The 18,498-nt window shown below is 45.1% G+C and overlaps 1 protein-coding gene across 1 annotated transcript in view; it reads left to right on the plus strand.

Annotated features, from left to right (window-relative positions):
• Positions 1 to 10,501, plus strand: part of Epg5 (ectopic P-granules 5 autophagy tethering factor) — a 95,896-nt gene extending 85,395 nt beyond the window's left edge. The window contains exons 40-44 of the mRNA XM_051163706.1: positions 2,512 to 2,754; positions 4,386 to 4,602; positions 5,269 to 5,484; positions 7,432 to 7,546; positions 10,190 to 10,501. Coding sequence (XP_051019663.1) covers positions 2,512 to 2,754; positions 4,386 to 4,602; positions 5,269 to 5,484; positions 7,432 to 7,546; positions 10,190 to 10,372 — 974 coding nt within the window. The 3' untranslated portion in view covers positions 10,373 to 10,501. The remainder of the gene's footprint in view (positions 1 to 2,511; positions 2,755 to 4,385; positions 4,603 to 5,268; positions 5,485 to 7,431; positions 7,547 to 10,189) is intronic.
• The last annotated feature ends 7,997 nt before the right edge of the window (positions 10,502 to 18,498 follow it).

Consider the following 18,498-nt stretch of genomic DNA (forward strand, 5'->3'; position numbering starts at 1 on the left):
ACAAAAAACCCCAAAGGACCCATTGATAGTATCTGTAGCAGACAAAGCACCTGTCATTAGAAGCCTTTAGAAGAGGTTTCCTTTTATGCTGAGTTATAAGTAGACTTATTCTGTGTAGTTGCCAAATGACTGACATCTAAGAGCTACATGTTTTCTTTATGAGCAAAGGTTGGAAAATACAAATTATTCATGGTCTGATAGGTAAGATATTTTTTCACACCATCTCAACATATATGTCTTGATATTTTAATTTTTTATTAAAATTTTTTATACAATGTTTTGATCATGTTTTGTCCCTTTTCCCAACAATGGTCCATTGTGAAAGTGTACTGCATTTTCATTATTCATTCATCAGTTGATAAATACCTAGGCTATTTCTAATTTCCGGCTATTACGAATGAAGCAGAAATGAACATGAACAAATATCTTTTTAGTAACTATCTTTAGTCTTTTTTAAACAGACCTCCTTTGGGTCTTACAGAGTCCTTTGGGTATATACCTAAAGATATTATAGTTGGGTATTGAGGTAAACATTTTCCAGCTTCTCCATACTGATTTCCATAGCGACTACCACTTTGTACTCCCACAAGCAATGAATAAGTATTTGCCTTTCTCCACGTCCTCGTCAGGATGACTGCTATCATTTGTTTTATTGATCTGATTGGGGTAAAATGAAGTCTCAGTAGTTTAATTTGCATTTTCTTGATGGCTAAGGATGGTGAACATTTAAGTGTTTCTCAGCCATTTGCATTTCATCTTTTGAGGACTCTGGTCATTTCTGTATCCATTTTTTAAGTTGGGTTTTCTTGATGTTCAGTTTTTACAGTTCTTACTAACCCTCTGTTAAATGTGCAGAACATTCTGTGGCTTCAGAGTCCCCTTTGAGAACTCAGGTGTTGTCTAATGTTTTTTCCTTTATATGTATTTGGTACCTTTTCCCGTGCAGCTTTTAGTGTGCTGCTTTTATTCTGTTACATTTAGTGCTTTGATTACCATGTGTCACGGGCATTTCTTTTCTGATTCCACTTGATGTTTTTTCTGCTTCTTGTACCTTGAAAGGTAATCCTTTCTTTGTTTGGGAAAATTTTGTTCTATAATTTTGATATTTTATGTGCCTTTTACCTCTATACCTATTATTCATAGGTTTGGTGTTTCATAGTGGCCCAGACTTCCTGGACTTTTGTGCCTGGCCGTTTTTGTTTGTTTTTCCCCACATTTTGTTTGTTTGTTTGTTTGGAGACAGAGTTGCTCTGTGTAGCCTTGGCTGTCCTGGACTCACTTTGTAGACCAGGCTGGCCTCGAACTCAGAGATCCAACAGCCTCTCCCTCTCTGAGTGCTGGGATTACAGGCGTGCACCACTGCAACTGGCTCTTGATTTCACAGTTTTACATTTTGTTTGACTGAGCTTTCCATTTCTTCAACCTTTTCTTCCAGACCTGAAATCCTGTCTCCTGTGTTTTTAACCTATTGGTGAAGCTTACCACTGAAGTTCTGTTTGACGTCCTGAGTTTGTGTTTCCAGTTTTATTGTAATTTTAAAAAGTGATTCAATTTCTTTGTTAAATCCTGCTATCATGTCTTGAATTGTTTTCATTATTTCATTCAACTATTTGTTTTCAGTCTTCATTAAGGAATTTATTCGTATTCTTTTTAAGGTTCTTAACATATTTGTAATGGCTATTTTGAAGTTCTTGCCTTGTGCTTCAGCTAAATTGCTTTTCTTGGCCTTTTGCAATAGGGTTGTTGGCTTCTGGAGGATAAATATTATCTTGGCTATTCATAGTTGTATTTTGTGCTGGGATCTAGGCATTCAAGGTTGAGGTGCTTGGAAGTGTTTCTTGGTGTGGATGTCTGGTCTTCTCTGGGCTGTGTAGGTATTCCATTGTCTGCTCTGGATCTCAGCCAAGTGTGGTGACTGGAGTCCCTGGTAGGGAGCTTTCTTGTGAGTCAGTGGGTGTCACAAAAGGATGGAAGTGGGCTAGAGGAGAAGCCAAGAGGGGAAGAAGGAAAGCGATGGCAGGACTAGGGTCTGCACCAACAGCTAGAATCCCTGGGAAATGGAGCTGAGGTGGGAGGAGGGGATACTGCTCACAGGCTGCAGCAGGATTAGGAGTAAGCCTGGAGAGACAGGAAGGGTAATAAAGAGAGCTTACCTGAGTCACAGCCTAGTATGACCGCTGGGGTCTCTTGTGGTGAGAGTGATTCTGTGGGTTGGTGGGTGTCACAGTGGAATGGAGGGGGCTGCAGGAAGGCACCCCATGCCTCCTTGTTAAGGTGTCTTTCTCTGACATACTTTGTTGCATACTTTCTTACAGAAGTTCCTGATTTCCTCTTACAGTGTGTGTATATATCACACCCTACCCATAAAACTCAAGTGTTGTCAGACCCTTCCTCTGGTGCCCTGCAGTCAGACACTAGGAATGTGAGGACCCTGGAGAGCAGCTGAGAGAAGAGCTATTGTTCTAATGACCCCTGCCCCAGAGTTCTGAATATGTGTGTCTTTGCCTTTAGACATGGACAGCCAGACCCGCCACATGGCCCTCAGCAGCCTCTTTATGGAAGTCCTAATGATGATGAACAACGCAACTGTTCCAACAGCAGAATTCCTTGGTGTCAGTATTCGAACCTGGATTGGCCAAAAAGTCCATGGGTTGCTAGTGCTGCCCCTTTTAACAGCAGCCTGCCAGAGCCTGGCGTCAGTCCGCCACATGGCAGAGACAACAGAAGCCTGCATCACTGCTTACTTCAAGGAAAGTAAGAGGACATTGTCTTCTGCTCTCATCACGTCAGCCTTTCCCAGGAAGGTCAAAGCATCAGGGATAGCTTTCCACTCTTCTCAAAGAGCTTATATTGTTCTACTTCTTTCTGTGAGGAATTTCTCACCTCCTCCCTCTCTATTCCCCCCTCCCTGTCTATGTCTCTGTCTTTCTTTCTCACCTGTCTCTCTCACTCACATGCGTAAACACACATATACACAAACACACAGACCACATACACACACAGTCACATATACACAAACCACACACACACACACATACACACATACACAACATGCATAGACTCATACTCACATATACACACATGCAAACACACACCACATACATAAGTACATATACAGACATACATATATACACACAAACTACAGCACACACACACACATTTATATATATTTACATATATGATAGAAATAGATTTATTCCATAAAGAGCTAGTCAACATCAGAACATGTGGCCCATGTCTTTTCGGTTTAATCATATGTTTCAAGAAAGAAAAATTCTAATTTGTTTTTTACATTGCTTCAGAGTATCAGACCAGCCATGTTTTAACAGCAAAGTCTGTTTTCAAAACAAATGCTGTAAACCAGAACTCAGATAATAATGATAGTAATTTCTTCTTTCTTACCACTTTTGGTGAAAGGAGTTTTCATAGAGATCTTTTTATTTCTTCTTGCCATGCTTTTTATTAAGATTTATCTTTTTATTTTCTGCGTGTAAGTGTTTTACCCACATGTTTTTATGTACAGCACATCTGTGCCTGGTGCCACCAAGGCCAGAAGAGGATGCTGGATGGCTTGGAGCTGGAATTACAGATAATTGTGAGCTGCCCTGTGGGTGCTGGGACCTGAGCCCAGGCCCTCTGGAGGAACAGCCAGTGCTCTTGGCTGCTGAGCATCCGTCCAGCCCTCTTGTCACACATACTCTTTAAACTGTCACAACACATCACGCCATCCTTTCATTGTTCCCATTTCCCAGCTCCAGGCTCTGGGGGCAGTGATTAAGACCTGCTCAGAATAGCCCTTCTCAGCTCTGATGTTCGGATATATAATATATAAAATATTACTATAGATAGCAAGAAAGGGAAATGTCAGCGTGAGGTTCCAAGATGTACCCGTGACGTGCCATCTGCCCTGCCTACTGTGGAGGTGCTTTGTACGTCTCCACCTACCCAAAGGGTTGGGAACCTTCAGCATAACACTCAGGATTAGAATTTGTTTGAGTTACTGAAAGTCAAAATGGTTTCCACTAGAATATGGGCTGTACTTCTGTAAATGAAAATGCCTATGAGAGATTGGATTTATTTTCTTAGGAAAGCCTAAGTGCTGATTAAAGTTGAAACTCTCTGGTGCCCTGTAGATGCTAATAATCATCATATAATGAGAAACTTGGTTTAGAGATACATAGTCCTGAGTCCCAAAGTTTTGTGAACTTTCTCTAGTAAAGTAGCATCTGGCTTCCTAGCCTAAGCTTCAGGGCACTTCTCACTTTCTGGCCGCTAGGCCCACTCTGAGAAATGACGTCATACATGAGGCTGAAGTCAACACTGTTATTAGGATGCTTATGGACATGAGTGTATCTTGATATTTCTTCTCGGTGTTCTTTTCTTAGGCTCCCTCAATCAGAATTTAGGTTGGGGCCCCATTCTGGTGTCCCTTCAAGTGCCCGAGCTCACCATGCAAGAGTTCCTGCAGGAGTGCTTAGCCCTGGGCAGCTGCCTGACGCTCTACGTTTACCTGCTCCAGTGTTTAAACAGTGAGCAGACTGTGAGGAACGAGATGAAAGTGCTTCTCATGCTAAGCAAGTGGCTGGAGCAGGTGTACCCAAGGTATGCGTGCCCATGGCTGCGGCGAGCTGTATGTGCTTTACATGGAACGCACAGTTTAGGTACATGTCTATTCAAGAGCACACGACGCAGTAATGTGTACAAGTCAAACAGGCCTTTCAGGGGCAGTAAGAGGTGCTTGGCAAAGACTCTTTTTTGTTTGTTTGTTTGTTAATTTTTATCTCACAACATAAGTATTTTGAAGGACCAGCCTCCAGCTCTCTTATAAGCAGAAGATCAAGTGACAGAGGACAAATAACCTGATGTGTGGCGTGCAGATGATTAGTAAATGGTGGCTGTTGCAGCCCCATTGCTTTATTAGCATCTTGCTAACACATCAGCCTTGGATTTATTTTAATTCCTTAAATTTTGTTTTCATTTACTTGGTATATGTGTCTGTGTCTGTGTGTGTACTTGTGGGTTCGTGTGTATCATGGTGTGTCTGTGTAGAGGTAGGACAGCTTTTGTCAGTTCTCTGCTTCCTCCATGTGTGTCCTGGGGATCAAAGTCAGCTTTTCAGGCAAAAGCATCTCTACCCACTGAGCCATCTTGTTGGCCCTAGCGTATGATTTAAAGTAATACATTTCTCCCTTCCTTAAAACTCAAATGTGAGTTTGTTAAATGAGTGGGAAAATACTTACATTTTGTTTGCTCTGGCTCCTCCCCCAGCTCCGCACAGGAAGAGGCAAAGCTGTTTTTGTGGTGGCATCAAATCCTGCAGCTGTCTCTGATTCAGCTGGAGCAGACCGACCCCATCCTGACTGAGTCGGTCATCCAGATTCTGCTCATGCTGCAGAGCAGGCAGAGCCTTGTGGCCGAGGAGAGGCTCAGCTCCGGGATCCTGGGGGCCATTGGGCTGGGCCGGAAGTCACCTCTGTCCAACAGGTGAGGGAGCACCTACTCTGCTCTTCCTGGTGGGCCTCAGATAGCGGCCGCTGATCGAGGTGTGATGCTGGAATAGGCTTTTGGCTTAAGGCATGTAGGCTTTCTAGAAAGATAAAGGTGAGGTGGTCAGAGACTGCTTACATCTCCATATCCTAAAAAGAATATTAATACAGCTTTGTTTCAAAGGCCAAACCATACCTTTTGTTATATTTTGACTCTGCAACTTGACTGTACTCCTGGTTTCACTTTGGTTTTGAACCAGTGACAATGAATTAAGCTATGTTGGTCCTTTGTTTCATTGTGGTCTCTTGATCCCCAGTGTGAGTTTTGGGGGAATCAGAACTGTGAGGGACTCAGTGTAGAACAGTTAAACCCTCATGGTGGGCTGAGTTCAGTTAGTGAGAAGTGATGAAAAACAATTCTAGGTTTTGTGGGTTAAAATTCCAAGGCATGGAATAATTTGCCATTGGTCTCTCGTTCTGCCTTAGGCTGCTCTCTTACTTAGGGTTTCCTTCCTTCTCTCCTTCACCTCCTTTCCCCATTCCATTTCTTCCCTTCCTTCCTTATGCTCAGAAATACCTTTTATAATCTATACCTTTTTAAAAAAATTTTTAAATATTTATTTATTTATTATGTATATAGTATTCTGCCTCCATGTATACTGCATGCCAGAAGAGGGCACCAGATCTCATTGTGGATGGCTGTGAGCCACCATGTGGTTGCTGGGAATTGAACTCATGACCTCTGGAAGAGCAGTCAGTGATCTTAACCACTGAGCCATCTCTCCAGCCCGTACACCCTTTTCTTATCAACTACATCATGGCTTTTTTCAAATCCTTGTCATTATTGAAGAGAGGTCTCATACTCTGTTGACACGCATTCTGTCATAACGTGGGAACCCCTCATTCCAGACCAGTTAACTCCATGTTTGTTTATGGTAGGATGTGACAGACATAATTTTAGTTTTATTTAAATTTGTTTATAGATCTTTTGCTTGAATTAAGTGCTTTTTAAAAAGTATGGTAAAATATATTTAACTTTATTTACTTATAGTAACCATTATACTATGTATAATTCAGTGACGTTTGCAATGTTATTGTAATGTCTAGAGTATTAACACTCTAGAATTCAATATTCTAGAACCTGAAATATTTTCATCACCCCCAAGTAATCCCCATATTCACTTCCATTTCCCCCTTCCCCTAATCACTGGCAACCATTGGTAGACTTCATATTTAAGCCCTTCTTAGGACATTTATAAAAATGAACTGTATAAAATGTGGCCTCCAGTCTGGATATAGTTTCTAGAGTTCATCCGTGTTGTAGCATGGATCATCAGGTCCTTGCTTATTTTTATTTATTTATGTTTTTGTGGTGCTGAGGATTGAACCCATGTATGCGTGACAAGTGTCCTACAGCTGAGCCATGTCCCTTTATTCCTCTCTGTGGCTCAGTGGCACACAGATGAGGGTGGATCTGCCACATTTCATTTATCCATTCAGAAGCTGATGGACATTTGGGCTGCTTCCGCCTTGGTTGCTGTTCTGGCTAATGCTGCTCTGAACATTCATGCATAAATTTCACTTACATCTGTCTTCAGTTCTCTTGGGTACATAACGCAGGAGTGGGATTGCTGGTGGCATGGCAACTCTGTTTGTGTAGTAAGGCAGTGCGTTGTTTTCTGCAGCACCCTCCCCCACGGTTTCCATTCCCACCAACAGTAGCTGACTGTCCAGCTGTTCCATGTTTCTACCCACACTTTCATTCTTGAATCCGAATGGGCACACACTGTTTGGATAACCATGGGAGGAAAGATTAGAGCAGTGTTTCCCTGAAGGGGTTAACTAAAGGAGGATCTGGAAATGGAGTTATATTGTTTTCTTTGAAAATAGGAAATAGGATTTGTACTTTAGCGCCTCTCGCTTCTAACCTCTTGTTACACCCAAGGTTCCGGGTGGTTGCCCGAAGCATGGTCGCCTTCCTGTCAGTTCAGGTGCCTGCGGAAGACCAGATTCGTCTGAAGCCCAGCTCTGAATTACATCTAACTCCGAAAGCTCAGCAGGTCAGTAACAGCTGCCTTAAGGTTGGAGGTTTCCTAGTGCACTTCCTCAGAAGAGAGGCGGCAGCTCTAAGCTGTACCCTTCAGGCTCTGCAGCAGCACAGGGCTGGCTCCCTTGCTGTGCTCATCTTAGATCTTAAGCCTAGAGCAGGGAAGAGGCAAGGCCAGGGCAAGCTGAGACTGTGCCAAGTGTACTTCCTGATGCTAGGACTGGCACTCACAGAAGATGGCTCACTGATGTGAGAGTCAGTAGGCTGAGTTTTCGTGTGATACCAAAGCAGGTGTTCCTGTTCCAGGAGTGGCCACTGCAGGCTGGTGCTTGCATAACCAACAAAATGTAGAAGTTTACTACGTGCATTGTCCTTGCTGTTGGTACAGCAGTTTGTACAGGGCCCCCTGGGTCCACATATGCCAGCTTGATGGTCTCCTTGTGGGACTCCTGATCTAGTTAATGGACAGCTCATTCCCCTCGGTTGTGGGGAGAGCAGGGACTGCCTCTGACATGAACTCTGGTGCCCCTGATTTGATCACCTTCTCTTGGTGGAGAGGCCTGGTGGGCATACAGAAGAAGGGAAGGGAAGCAGGCTATCCGATGAAACCTGATAGACTGTGGTCGTATGGTGGGGGAGGAGATCCCCTTATGTCAGAGGTCTAGGGGAGTGGAATAGGGTGAAAGAGGGAGGGAGGATAGGAATGGGAAGATACAAGTGAGGTGATAACAATCAGGATGTGATCTGAATTAATAATAATAATAATAATAATAATAATAATAATAATAATAATAATAATAATAATAAAAATAATAAAAAAGAAGTTACGGTACTGAGCACGTGGAGGCTGCAGGTCCATGGGCTGGTTCCTGTAACTTGTTTTCACCTTCCCAGCTGGCTGACCAGGTAGAGCCGTCCTAAAATAGTGAGATAGTGGCTGCTGCCCTTGAGTATTTGTGCATGTAAGTCAGTATTTCTATTCATTTCATCCTCATAACAACCTCTAGCATAGAGTGGTGACTCTTCTGATCTTGTAGACGAGGAAACACTGAAAGAGAAGCTAGGTGAACTGTCCCACGTCACTCTGTAGTAGGTAGTAGGGCTAGGCTTCATGGCTGCTCTATCTCCAGGCTGCTGCACATTTTCCACTCTGCAGGTTATCTGTATGTGGCAGGTGTTTGGGGTGTGTGAGGATCCCAACACTCTGGAGGCAGAGGCAGGAGGATCTCAGCGAGTTTAAGGCTAGTCACCATAGTGCGTTCCAGGACAGCCAGGGCTACATAAAGAGACCCTGTCCTATACAACAAGCAAGCAGAGTGTGGATCAGTTATACAGTTCCTTCACAGAGATCAGGATCTCAGGACGTAAGACATCTGGTACTTGACACTCGCTGTTGGAGTCCCTGATGTCTTCATAAAGCTTCACAGCTGGGCAGGTGAGCCCTGCCTGGGCATTTGGGCTGTCAGTGAGATTCATTTTATGGAGTATTTGAGGAGACCTCAACTGTCCTGTGTCCCAGGACCTGGAGCATCAGGATTCTGATGTTACTGTGGCCATAGGTCGCATGGGCCCTCTTCTGTTAGACTTGAAACGCTGCTTCCTGACCTGTCCTTGCATACGTGCTCTCAGGATTTTCAGATTTCAGATGACTAATCTTGGGGCAACTCTTACAGTAGATCATGTAGGGGCTAAATTTATAAAAAAGCAGAAATGGGGAATATCCTATTTTTAAAAAGGTTTTCAGCCCCAAGTTCTGCTTATGGCTGGCATGATAATTTATTTCTAACATTCTAGCTTTATTTACCATACTAAAGAAAATCTCCTTTGTATTCTGAACCAAGCAAAACATATACACGCACACGCACACACACAAGGCCAGAGGTTCCCAAAACTGGAGGAGGAGAGGGGGTAGGACACTATGCTATGTGTGGTGGGCATTTGGGCACTTGGAAAACACAGCCCCCTCAATGACCCCCCCCTTGGTATCACTGTTTGGAATTTTTGTTTTCTCTGTGTACTTTCTTTTCCTACAATGAAGGAAGGAAAAAAATTGAAGTTACATAGCTAGAGATGCCTTTATTATTTCTGTTGCCGAGGGTTGTGGGAACATATGTTTCCTTCAGGTCGGCTCTGTCTTATGGAGGAACTTGGCCTATGTGGACCCTTTATCTTTTGTTTCTAGCAGCACTTGGCAGCTGCTGTGTTTGGGATTTCACTCACTCTGTCTCCTGTGATGGTTTGTAACCTAAGAACAAAGCCAGCAGGAAGTTGCACTTTCACCCTAGGAGATGCAGCTGGTGCTTGTGGTTTTTCTGTTGGGCTCTGAGGAGAGATGGAGTTGGCACCTAGTGGGGAAGAGCTCACTGGTGAGAACCAGGAGAACAGGGACTAGGTAGGCAAGGGGAATGGCTGTGGTAGGTGAGACAGGCAGGAACTCTATGCTGGCTGGGGGCAGTGTCTCTTGGCAAGGAAAGGCTGGGAAATCACAGCACAAAAGAGAGAAGGCTTCAGAGGTATCTGCCTCATCCTGCTTGTTACCCAAAGCCCGTCTTCCGGAATGCCCCCTTCTCTCCAGGCCAACAGTGGAAGTAGACAGGGATGGCAGTCAGGCAGTGTGCGTTCCTGGATAAGTGATGCTGTCATTCATGTCTTGCAGGTGCTGTCTGCTCTTGAAGCCATGACACTGAGTAAGCAGTATGTGGAGTACCAGGATCAGATACTGCAAGCTGTCCAGTTTATAAAACACCCTGGCCATTGCCTTCAGAATGGGAAAGGCTTCCTGGCTCTTCTTGTTAACTGTCTCTACCCAGAAGTGCATTATTTGGACAACATACGATAGTGACACTGAAGCCCTTGAAGCCGTGGCCTTGTATTTACACTGCTGTGCTGTTGCTCATGTCCCCTTGTTCAGTTTCACCACAGAGCTGAGGTACAAGCTGGGAGGCATTAGACAGCCTCCATGGTGTTGTGTTGTTGTGTTCCTCCACAGTGAAAGGAAGTCTACTGAGTACAGAGCCACTCACATTGGGGAATGCGCCTGTCAGCTCGCTAAGAATGACAGAGTGCTTATGCCTCCATGCTTTGTTTAAATGTCGAGGCTCCCGTGGCAGAGCTGACCACTTTCGGAGTCATGAAGAGCTCTCTTTTGGACTCCATTGTATTCTCCAATGTAAAAGAAATCAACTTAGAACATTTCTGCATTTCCCAAATGTGGAGAAAAGCACCAGCTTAGAAGTATTATGTCATTTCTCTTAGAGTGGAGATAATAACTGAATTAAGTCAGTGGTGGTGGCACACACCTGTAACCTGAGCTCCTGGGTGGCTGAAGTGGGATGATTACAAGGTGAAGCTGAGGTGTACATCAAGTGTGTCTCAGCAAACACAACAAAGAAGCTGAGCTAAGATGAGTCCTATGAAGACATGTCACTTAAGCCTGACACAGTGGGTTGCAGACATGCTGATACATCCCCTGGAAGTGAGTCGATGTGGCAGTGGTGCACTGTGAGGACTGTGCGCGCACAGGTGTGTCTTACGTGGTTCGTGTAGTGGGAGCAGCCTATTCCCTTGGACTCCTCATTCACATCATTTCACTGGCCACGGGCATGTGGAGATTCCCAGCTCTTGATATGTCATTGCTCTCTGCAGGCCCTACTGTCAGGGGACACTGGGGACCCTGGTCTCTTCCTTAGATAAGTTCAGGTGAAGCTCACAGACATGCTGGAACACATGTCCAGGAGAAGGGGCCAGGTGAGGGGAATTTCAGAATTTTGGCATTTTCTGGGTAGCTCTGTGCCTTCTGTCATTGCTGACAGTCTGTATTGCCAAAGCCTGTCCAGCACATTGCTCTATTCTCTTGCTCAGTTTACTTCCTGGGGGGTTAGAAATTTGATTTCTGTCAATATATTTGTACTTCTCCAAAATGGCCCCAAATGGATTTTGTATGACCAGCTTAGAATATGTGTCTGTTTTTATGGGTTATAGCCAGGAATATCTGTGTAAAATCTCTGGGTGGCCATCAAGAGCCTTGACTACAGATGGGATTATACAATTAGTGGGCTGCTTCCCCCACATTTGGAGGATTGCAGGGACTTCTTATTGGACAGAACAGTTCTGCCTAATAGACAATGCCCTGGAGCACCGATAAACGGGATATGTCTGCTTTTCAAATCAGTCCTCCTAACCCTGAGTAGAATAAAACTCTAGAAGCTGTAAACTATTGAGCAAGCACCAGTGATACTGTGTTTGTGTGTTTCTCTGAGGAGAACCAAGTTACCAATCCTAGAATGTGAAGTGTCTGCGTGGGCGTGTGTACAGTGTTGACAGTCAGTTTATCTCGGAAGTTTATAATATTTGTAAATTTTGTCTGTAAAAAGTATAAACAATAAAATCAACCTTTGATTGTTACTGATAAATATGAATTGAAAGGCTGATGTAGATTTTTGTGCCTGATATTAAATTTATTTGGTTTTGTAACTGGTTGGTAGAAGTGCCGATATTTTTCATCCCTGCTTAACATCTGAGAGTTATTTCCTCAGATTCTGAGAAGCACTAGGCTACGTGCTTTAAAAATATGTAGTAATTCAGAACAAAGAAAGCTGCCTGCAGACAGCCTGGCTTGCTGGCAAGTGATTTACTTTCAGAGTGCAAGGCCATGGTGTCAGAGACAGTGGCAGGCACTGGACACCCTTTCCACCAGCAGGCCATGGCTGAGCAGTGCGGAAGGTGGAGCATCACAGCTCTGCAGCCTTCGCAGCACAACATCAAGTGCTTCCCAGGAACAGAAAGACGTGTTGGCCTCTCCAGGCATTGCCTACCATGTCAGTCACAGTGCTCCCACGAGGCAGAGAGGTTTCTCTGCAGCCTCACCAGAACAAGTGACAGCAGGGTACAGTGTGAGTGGGGCTCTGATGGTTAGCATTCACCACACACATTTTTAAAGCTCTTGCGCACTTGACCTTGGCTCTAAACATGCTGGTTAGCCTCCATCTCTCTTGTGTTGTGCCCAAGTCTTTTGGTTTTTTTTGTTTTGTTTTGTTTTGTTTTTAGTGTCAGCAGACATGTAGACAGTCCCTACAGTTAGCTCCTTAGGCCAATCAGCAGAAGCTCTGGTGTGTCTAAACTCTTTGTCTGAATCAAGCTGATGACAGTGGTTTTCAAAGGTGTTTATTCTAAAAATTACTTCTTCTCAAGCAAGAAGCCAATGTCTTGAACCATGGACAGAGTCAAGACACATTAAATACCTTGGTTCCCTTAGTGGGGGTCCTCAACGTTTCCTCCACCTGGCCCATGTCTTGGAGTCCACTGCTATGCCAGGGCTCTCTGGTTCTGCTTATCTTGAGGATGAATGGTTTCTGGTGGCCTTGCCTGCCCTTTTGCGGATCTGCCTGGAACATCAGGCAGGACCTGCTTTCTTTCAGTATACCTCAAGACATTGTCTCTTGTCGCATCTCTTACCGCTTTTGCCCCCACCCCTTAGTCCTCTCTGGGCTAAATGCTCAGAATCTGTAGTCCTCTTTGAACATGATGTCCAATATAACTGCTTTTGGGGGCAAAGTGCCAGAGTCAGTCCACACTACTGTGCCGAGGGTCAGCATCGCCAGAACTACAATGACACAAGTGAGGCACCTTGGAACACACTTCAGTCAGCCCTCACAGATGTGGAGAGAACACATCTTTGCCCTTTTTGTCCTTGGTGCTTTTGTTGCCGAATCCTAGACCCTGGTCTAGAATTGTCACCTCCTGTGGGCCAGGCAGTGCAGATCACTCTAATAACAAGCCATCCTGGCAGTGTCACCTCCCACTCTGGTCTGTAGTTGGCAGGTTAACCTGGCACTGAGTTAAGCTACGAACCCCATCTAATAGCAGTCACTTTCCAAGGCCAGTTACACTGCGGATCTGCTTGGTTAGCCCAATGGTCAGACTCTTTGGACTTCACCTTGTACTACTGCTGTTTAGTGAGCTAACTTCACAGCTGATTTTGAGGTAATGGCTGACCAAGTTATGTGAGGCTCTTGACTTAGAGCCTGGCCCTAAACAGACTGTGCCACAGGATGCTCCTGTTTCAGAGCAGGACAGGAGTCACGTAGCCAGGGGCAGGTCAAGTGCTTAGCCATAGTCTCCTTCACTTTGCACAGGTTCCTGATCCCTCATGAGAATAACTTGAAAAAAATCTTATGCTACTTCTAAGGATTGTTGGTTGTAACTTACTTCTTTCTGTATCACGTGATCACACAGAGTTTTTCTTTCCGTGGTTTCAGATAATTTATACTGGAGATCAGCACTGTGGTGTGTTCACCTCATGTAGTGTGACCTTTAAAACCACAGTTTTATTTTGGTCATTAGCTGTGAAATACTCACGTATTATTAATTGTTTAATATTTTTCATGCTGTACAAAGGACACATTTTTTTTTTTTTTTGTATAATGGTGAGAAACTGGAAGATATGAGAATTAGTTAAGTGAAATTCTGCAAATAAAGGCCGTTGTGATTGACTCATGCTGAGCCTGGCTCATTGTTCTCAGCAAGTTGGTTGGCGGGCCTTTTCACCCATGAATCACTTTGAGAACTTTTAAGTTAATTGATTTGTCATGGCTGTCTTTTTTTTTTTTTTTTTAATATTTGACCACAATGGTAAGACCTCTAGTTTCAAAGAGAAAATTTCTAACTATCCCCTCTCTCTCCGTCTCCCTCCCTTTCCCTCCTTCTCCTTCTCCTTCTCATCTTCCCCTCTCTCTCTCTCTCTCTCTCTCTCTCTCTCACTCTCGTATTTGGAAGCTCAGTTAAGAACTGATATGGATGGGAGGCCATCAAATCAGAAGAGCCCTTGATAGCTGAAACATCTGTAAGGTGGCCTTGGCCCCTGCAGGAGGAGGACCTGGAAATCTGGGCAAAGGCTCACAAGGTCTGTGTGAACAGAAATGTTTGGGGTGCTCAGAGGCAGGAATGTCTGGCAGGGCCTGACCTGAGTTTTCTCAGGGTCTGCTATGGAACACTGTCTTCAGTGTTGGTTTGCTACAGTTTCTCCTTAGCACCGAGGGTCATGGAGATGAAAGATCTGGAATGGGCCAAGCTGTGGGTGGAGGGTTGGCAGGTGCCATGTAGGATTAACTGGAACTTGAGGTTCTCAAAGGACAGAGCCTTCTTGATATGGGGGCATGTCTTCCCCATCCTTGTGTGGGATCAGGTTCACTTTCCAGAGCAAACCATGGGGCTCAGGGCTTGAAGAACTAGATGGTTCCAGCCTTGTAGCCTACACCACATGGGAAGTGCAGTCTTGAAAGTGTTTTGTCTTTGGGATCCTCTCCTTGTCTCCTGGCCTACCAGAGGGGAGTTGAATCCCAAATGTGATGACTTTTGACTATTACTTGTGTCTCTGGTCCTTGCTTGCCAGTGGAAGACCTGAACCTGCTCAGAGGTTTGGGTATGAGAGAACAGGCATCTCATCCCATCTAGATCTTGGGGACAGCTCAGAGGAGATGGTGACAAGTGATTCCATCACTGTGTTCCCCAGCACCCCTTGGCTGCTTGCTCTGTCTGGAAGCCTATCACAAGGCTGCCCTGTGCAGCCTGCCAGACTGTTAAAGGAGATAGCAGCTCCCCTCTTACCCATCACTGGAACCACCACCATGGGCTGTTTCCCTGAGGAATGTTGATGCTTTCATTTTCAAGAAGGCCACTGCACATAGCTCAGGTACCCCAGCAAAGTGCCAGCACTGTGAGCGAGGCCAGGCATACCAGAGAGCAAACAGACGTCAGCTGGCCTCAGAATCAACTGGATTCTGGCTACGCACAAAAGACATTTTGAGGACAATTGGGGAAATGTGAATATAGACTGTAAGGTTGATTTGCTAAATAACACACAGAGTGGTTATGTTCTTCAAGGTATTTAGGTTCTTCAAGAACTGTGAAGTCTGCTCCCTACTTGCAAATGGTTCAGCCAGATGTGCAGTACGCAAACAGCAACCTTGGATGGAGGTGGTGGCGGCCACATGGGTGTTTAATTCCAACTTTTTAAAGGGGGGAGTGGTTGAAAGATATTTTTTAAAGTCTTGAAGGTAAAGTCTCCTGAAGATACTGCTTAAAAGTTCTAATTCCTTCCCTGAACCTGTGGGTCGGTAGGGCCAGGCAATGCTCAGCTTATGTGCTTATTTAAATGACTCCCCACGTGTTCCTGACACAGGCATCCTTCAGGTCCTTAGGAAGATGATGAGTGAACACAGGCATTCCTGCTCTGCAGGAGCAGGAGACCAGCACCATACTCAGTCCATTGAGTGCCAACTTCTGCTACTCTCACCCCTGCTATGGGTGTAACAGCCCCCAGACCTTAGCTCAACTGACTCCATGATGGAACTAGCATTCAGGCCATAAAACTGAGCACGTAGACAGAAAGTACCACCTGCTAAAACAAAAACAAAGACCTAATCCATCGAAGCTCATAGTTACGGGAAAGTCTCTAAATGTATAAACCTTGCCTTTGGGCTTCTGTGGTTCTGCTTCTGGTTCTTGTTAACTGAAGTATGTCAACCTAGAATACGGTTTTCATGCTTAAAAGTTCACCATGAGAAAGGCTTGGTGCTACACTGGGATCCCTTACACTGTGTATTATTGCTGGCTGGCTAATAAAGACTTTCTACTGGCTTAAACTCATGCCTGAGCAGTCTTCTGTGATGGATACTGCACAAGAGGGCAGCACCTTCCACCCAGCTTGTTCTGTCTACTTTGTCCACACCCTGCCTCTTCCTTCATGTTCCAGAAACTAGTAACTGTGTCCATACTATGCCACCTTCACTTGGGTTTTCCCTGTGCTTCAAATACCCCGTTTTCTTGCCTTCCAGTCTCTACCCTCCCCCGTGGTCTCCCCATCAACATAGCCAATCCTTACCATCTCCACATACGCTTTTCCAGGAAGCCTTCCCAAGACAGGATTGGCTATCCCTTTTATGTGCATGAATCTGGACTCGCTGTGTGTGTGTGTGTGTGTGTGTGTGTGTGTGTGTGTGTGTGTGTGTGTCTCCAAGCTTGAGAGTTTCTGGAAGAGCTTACTGTGATGTCATCCATTCTCAGAGTCACCAGTAGGATGCTTTGTAGCAAATTCTTACCTCGAGTCTAGCAATTCACAACATCAGAGATAGATTCCAGTGATCTAGGCTCCCAGTTAACAACAATGAACCTCCCTGCCAGTCTGCTTTGGGAATGGGTGGGTGTGATGGCTCTATTCTTGGTTGCCAACTTGACCACATGTGGAATTAGCTAGAACCCAAGTGGCTAGGCACATCTATGAGGGCTTTGTTTAGTTATGTGAAGTGGGAAGATCTACTTTTAATCCTGGCCTTCTGAGGTGGGAAGATCCACCTTTAGTTGGGGCCACAGCTTCTGGCAGCTATAGAAAGACATGGAAGAAGGAAGCTGATCTCTTCGCCTGCTTGCCTTTGCTTGCCAGTCCGTTCCTTCACTGCATTATCCCTCCCCCCATGGTACACTGAAGACTACCTGAGGCATCCAGCCTCATGGACTGAACAACTATTGGATTGTTGGGCTTTCCTTTTGTAGACACTATTGAACTAGCTGGAGCACAGCCTGTAAGCCATTCTAATAAATCCTTTCTTTTCTCTTTCCCTTCCTCATATATTCATTCCGTACATTTTGTTCCCCTAGAGAATCCTGACTGATGCAGGGCAAGACAAATACCATTTGATCCACTGTGATTTTAGAGCTTGTTACTGCAGAATGGCCTCGCTCCTCCTGACTGATAATGATGTCTTCTTCAGTTTCATAACCCCAAATGCCAATTCTTAATACAACACAGTATGTAAGCAATAATTCATAGATTTTTCTTGGCTATGGAAACGGCTTCAAAGACCAATGTGTGTTCTAGTCCACATTGTAACCACATCCCTATCCCGTTCCTTGGTGACACAAGGCCCTTGATGGAGACGCTCTAATGCTCCCCTCAGCAAGGAGGGTCCAGACGTCAGCCCCTGTGCTCTCTTAACAGCTCTTGTTGGATCCTGAGATAACTAGGAGCTGTCACCCATTTGCCTTGGCTGAGGCTTTGGTGCATTGGGAAACCTAGAAACTCACAGCTCTCAATGTACGGAGACTGTCTCCAGAAAAACATGGTCTCTTAGTTCCAAGTACACCTCTCTCCTTCTTAAAAGAATCAACAAATAGACACTGACGTGTAAATAAGGAAAGCACTGCTCCCAAAGTCAGCCTGGCTGGCTGCTCCTAGACTTCGCACTTTCTGGGAGGGTGCACACTGCAGCGAGAGGTCAGAGCCACAACTGCCTTAGTCATTGGAACCCAGTGCCCCTGCAAGTCTCTCGGTTAGTGACATACAGCTTCCAGGTGCTTGGAGACTATGGGTCTTTGGTCTCCTTCTCTTGGTGGGTCCCAGCTCAAAGCTGTGGGCTGGGACATCACTGTGGAAATCTCGGGAGGCAGGGGGCTCTAGGCCTCTTCTTGCTGTCCAGTTTCCACGCTTTGCTGTTCCCCTGATCGGTGTGCACAGTTCCAGCCCCAGGCTGTTCTCTGGAGTGCTTTGTTCTCCACAAGGCTGAGCAGTGTCATGCTTACTTAAGAATTCTGTATGCCCAAAGGCCTGCCTCTGAGCTAGAGTTGTAAGTTCTCACAGCCCCCTCAGTTCTACTGTTTTCTTAGCTCCAGACAGACTAGCCAGTCCAGAGAGAAGCTGAGCCCCCAAAGAGGTGTCTGGTCTGCACTGCAAGCTGGTGACAGGGCAGGCTGGAGCCTGGACCTCCAGACTTCATGGCTACTTTTTCATCTGCTTTACTATGTAGTTCTAAGTAAGAAAAAAAATAAGGGGAGTTCTTCCAGAAGTTTCATGCAGAGGCTCACGTGGGCATATATCTATGTCCAGATTGCTGTTCCACTGGCATAATTCTGCAGGCCTCTGAGCCTCTGTGAGCAGAGTCCTGGTCCCCTTGGATGTTACTTGGCCCACAG

The sequence above is a fragment of the Acomys russatus genome, chromosome 20 (assembly GCF_903995435.1).
Source record: "Acomys russatus chromosome 20, mAcoRus1.1, whole genome shotgun sequence".
Lineage (NCBI taxonomy): Eukaryota > Metazoa > Chordata > Mammalia > Rodentia > Muridae > Acomys > Acomys russatus.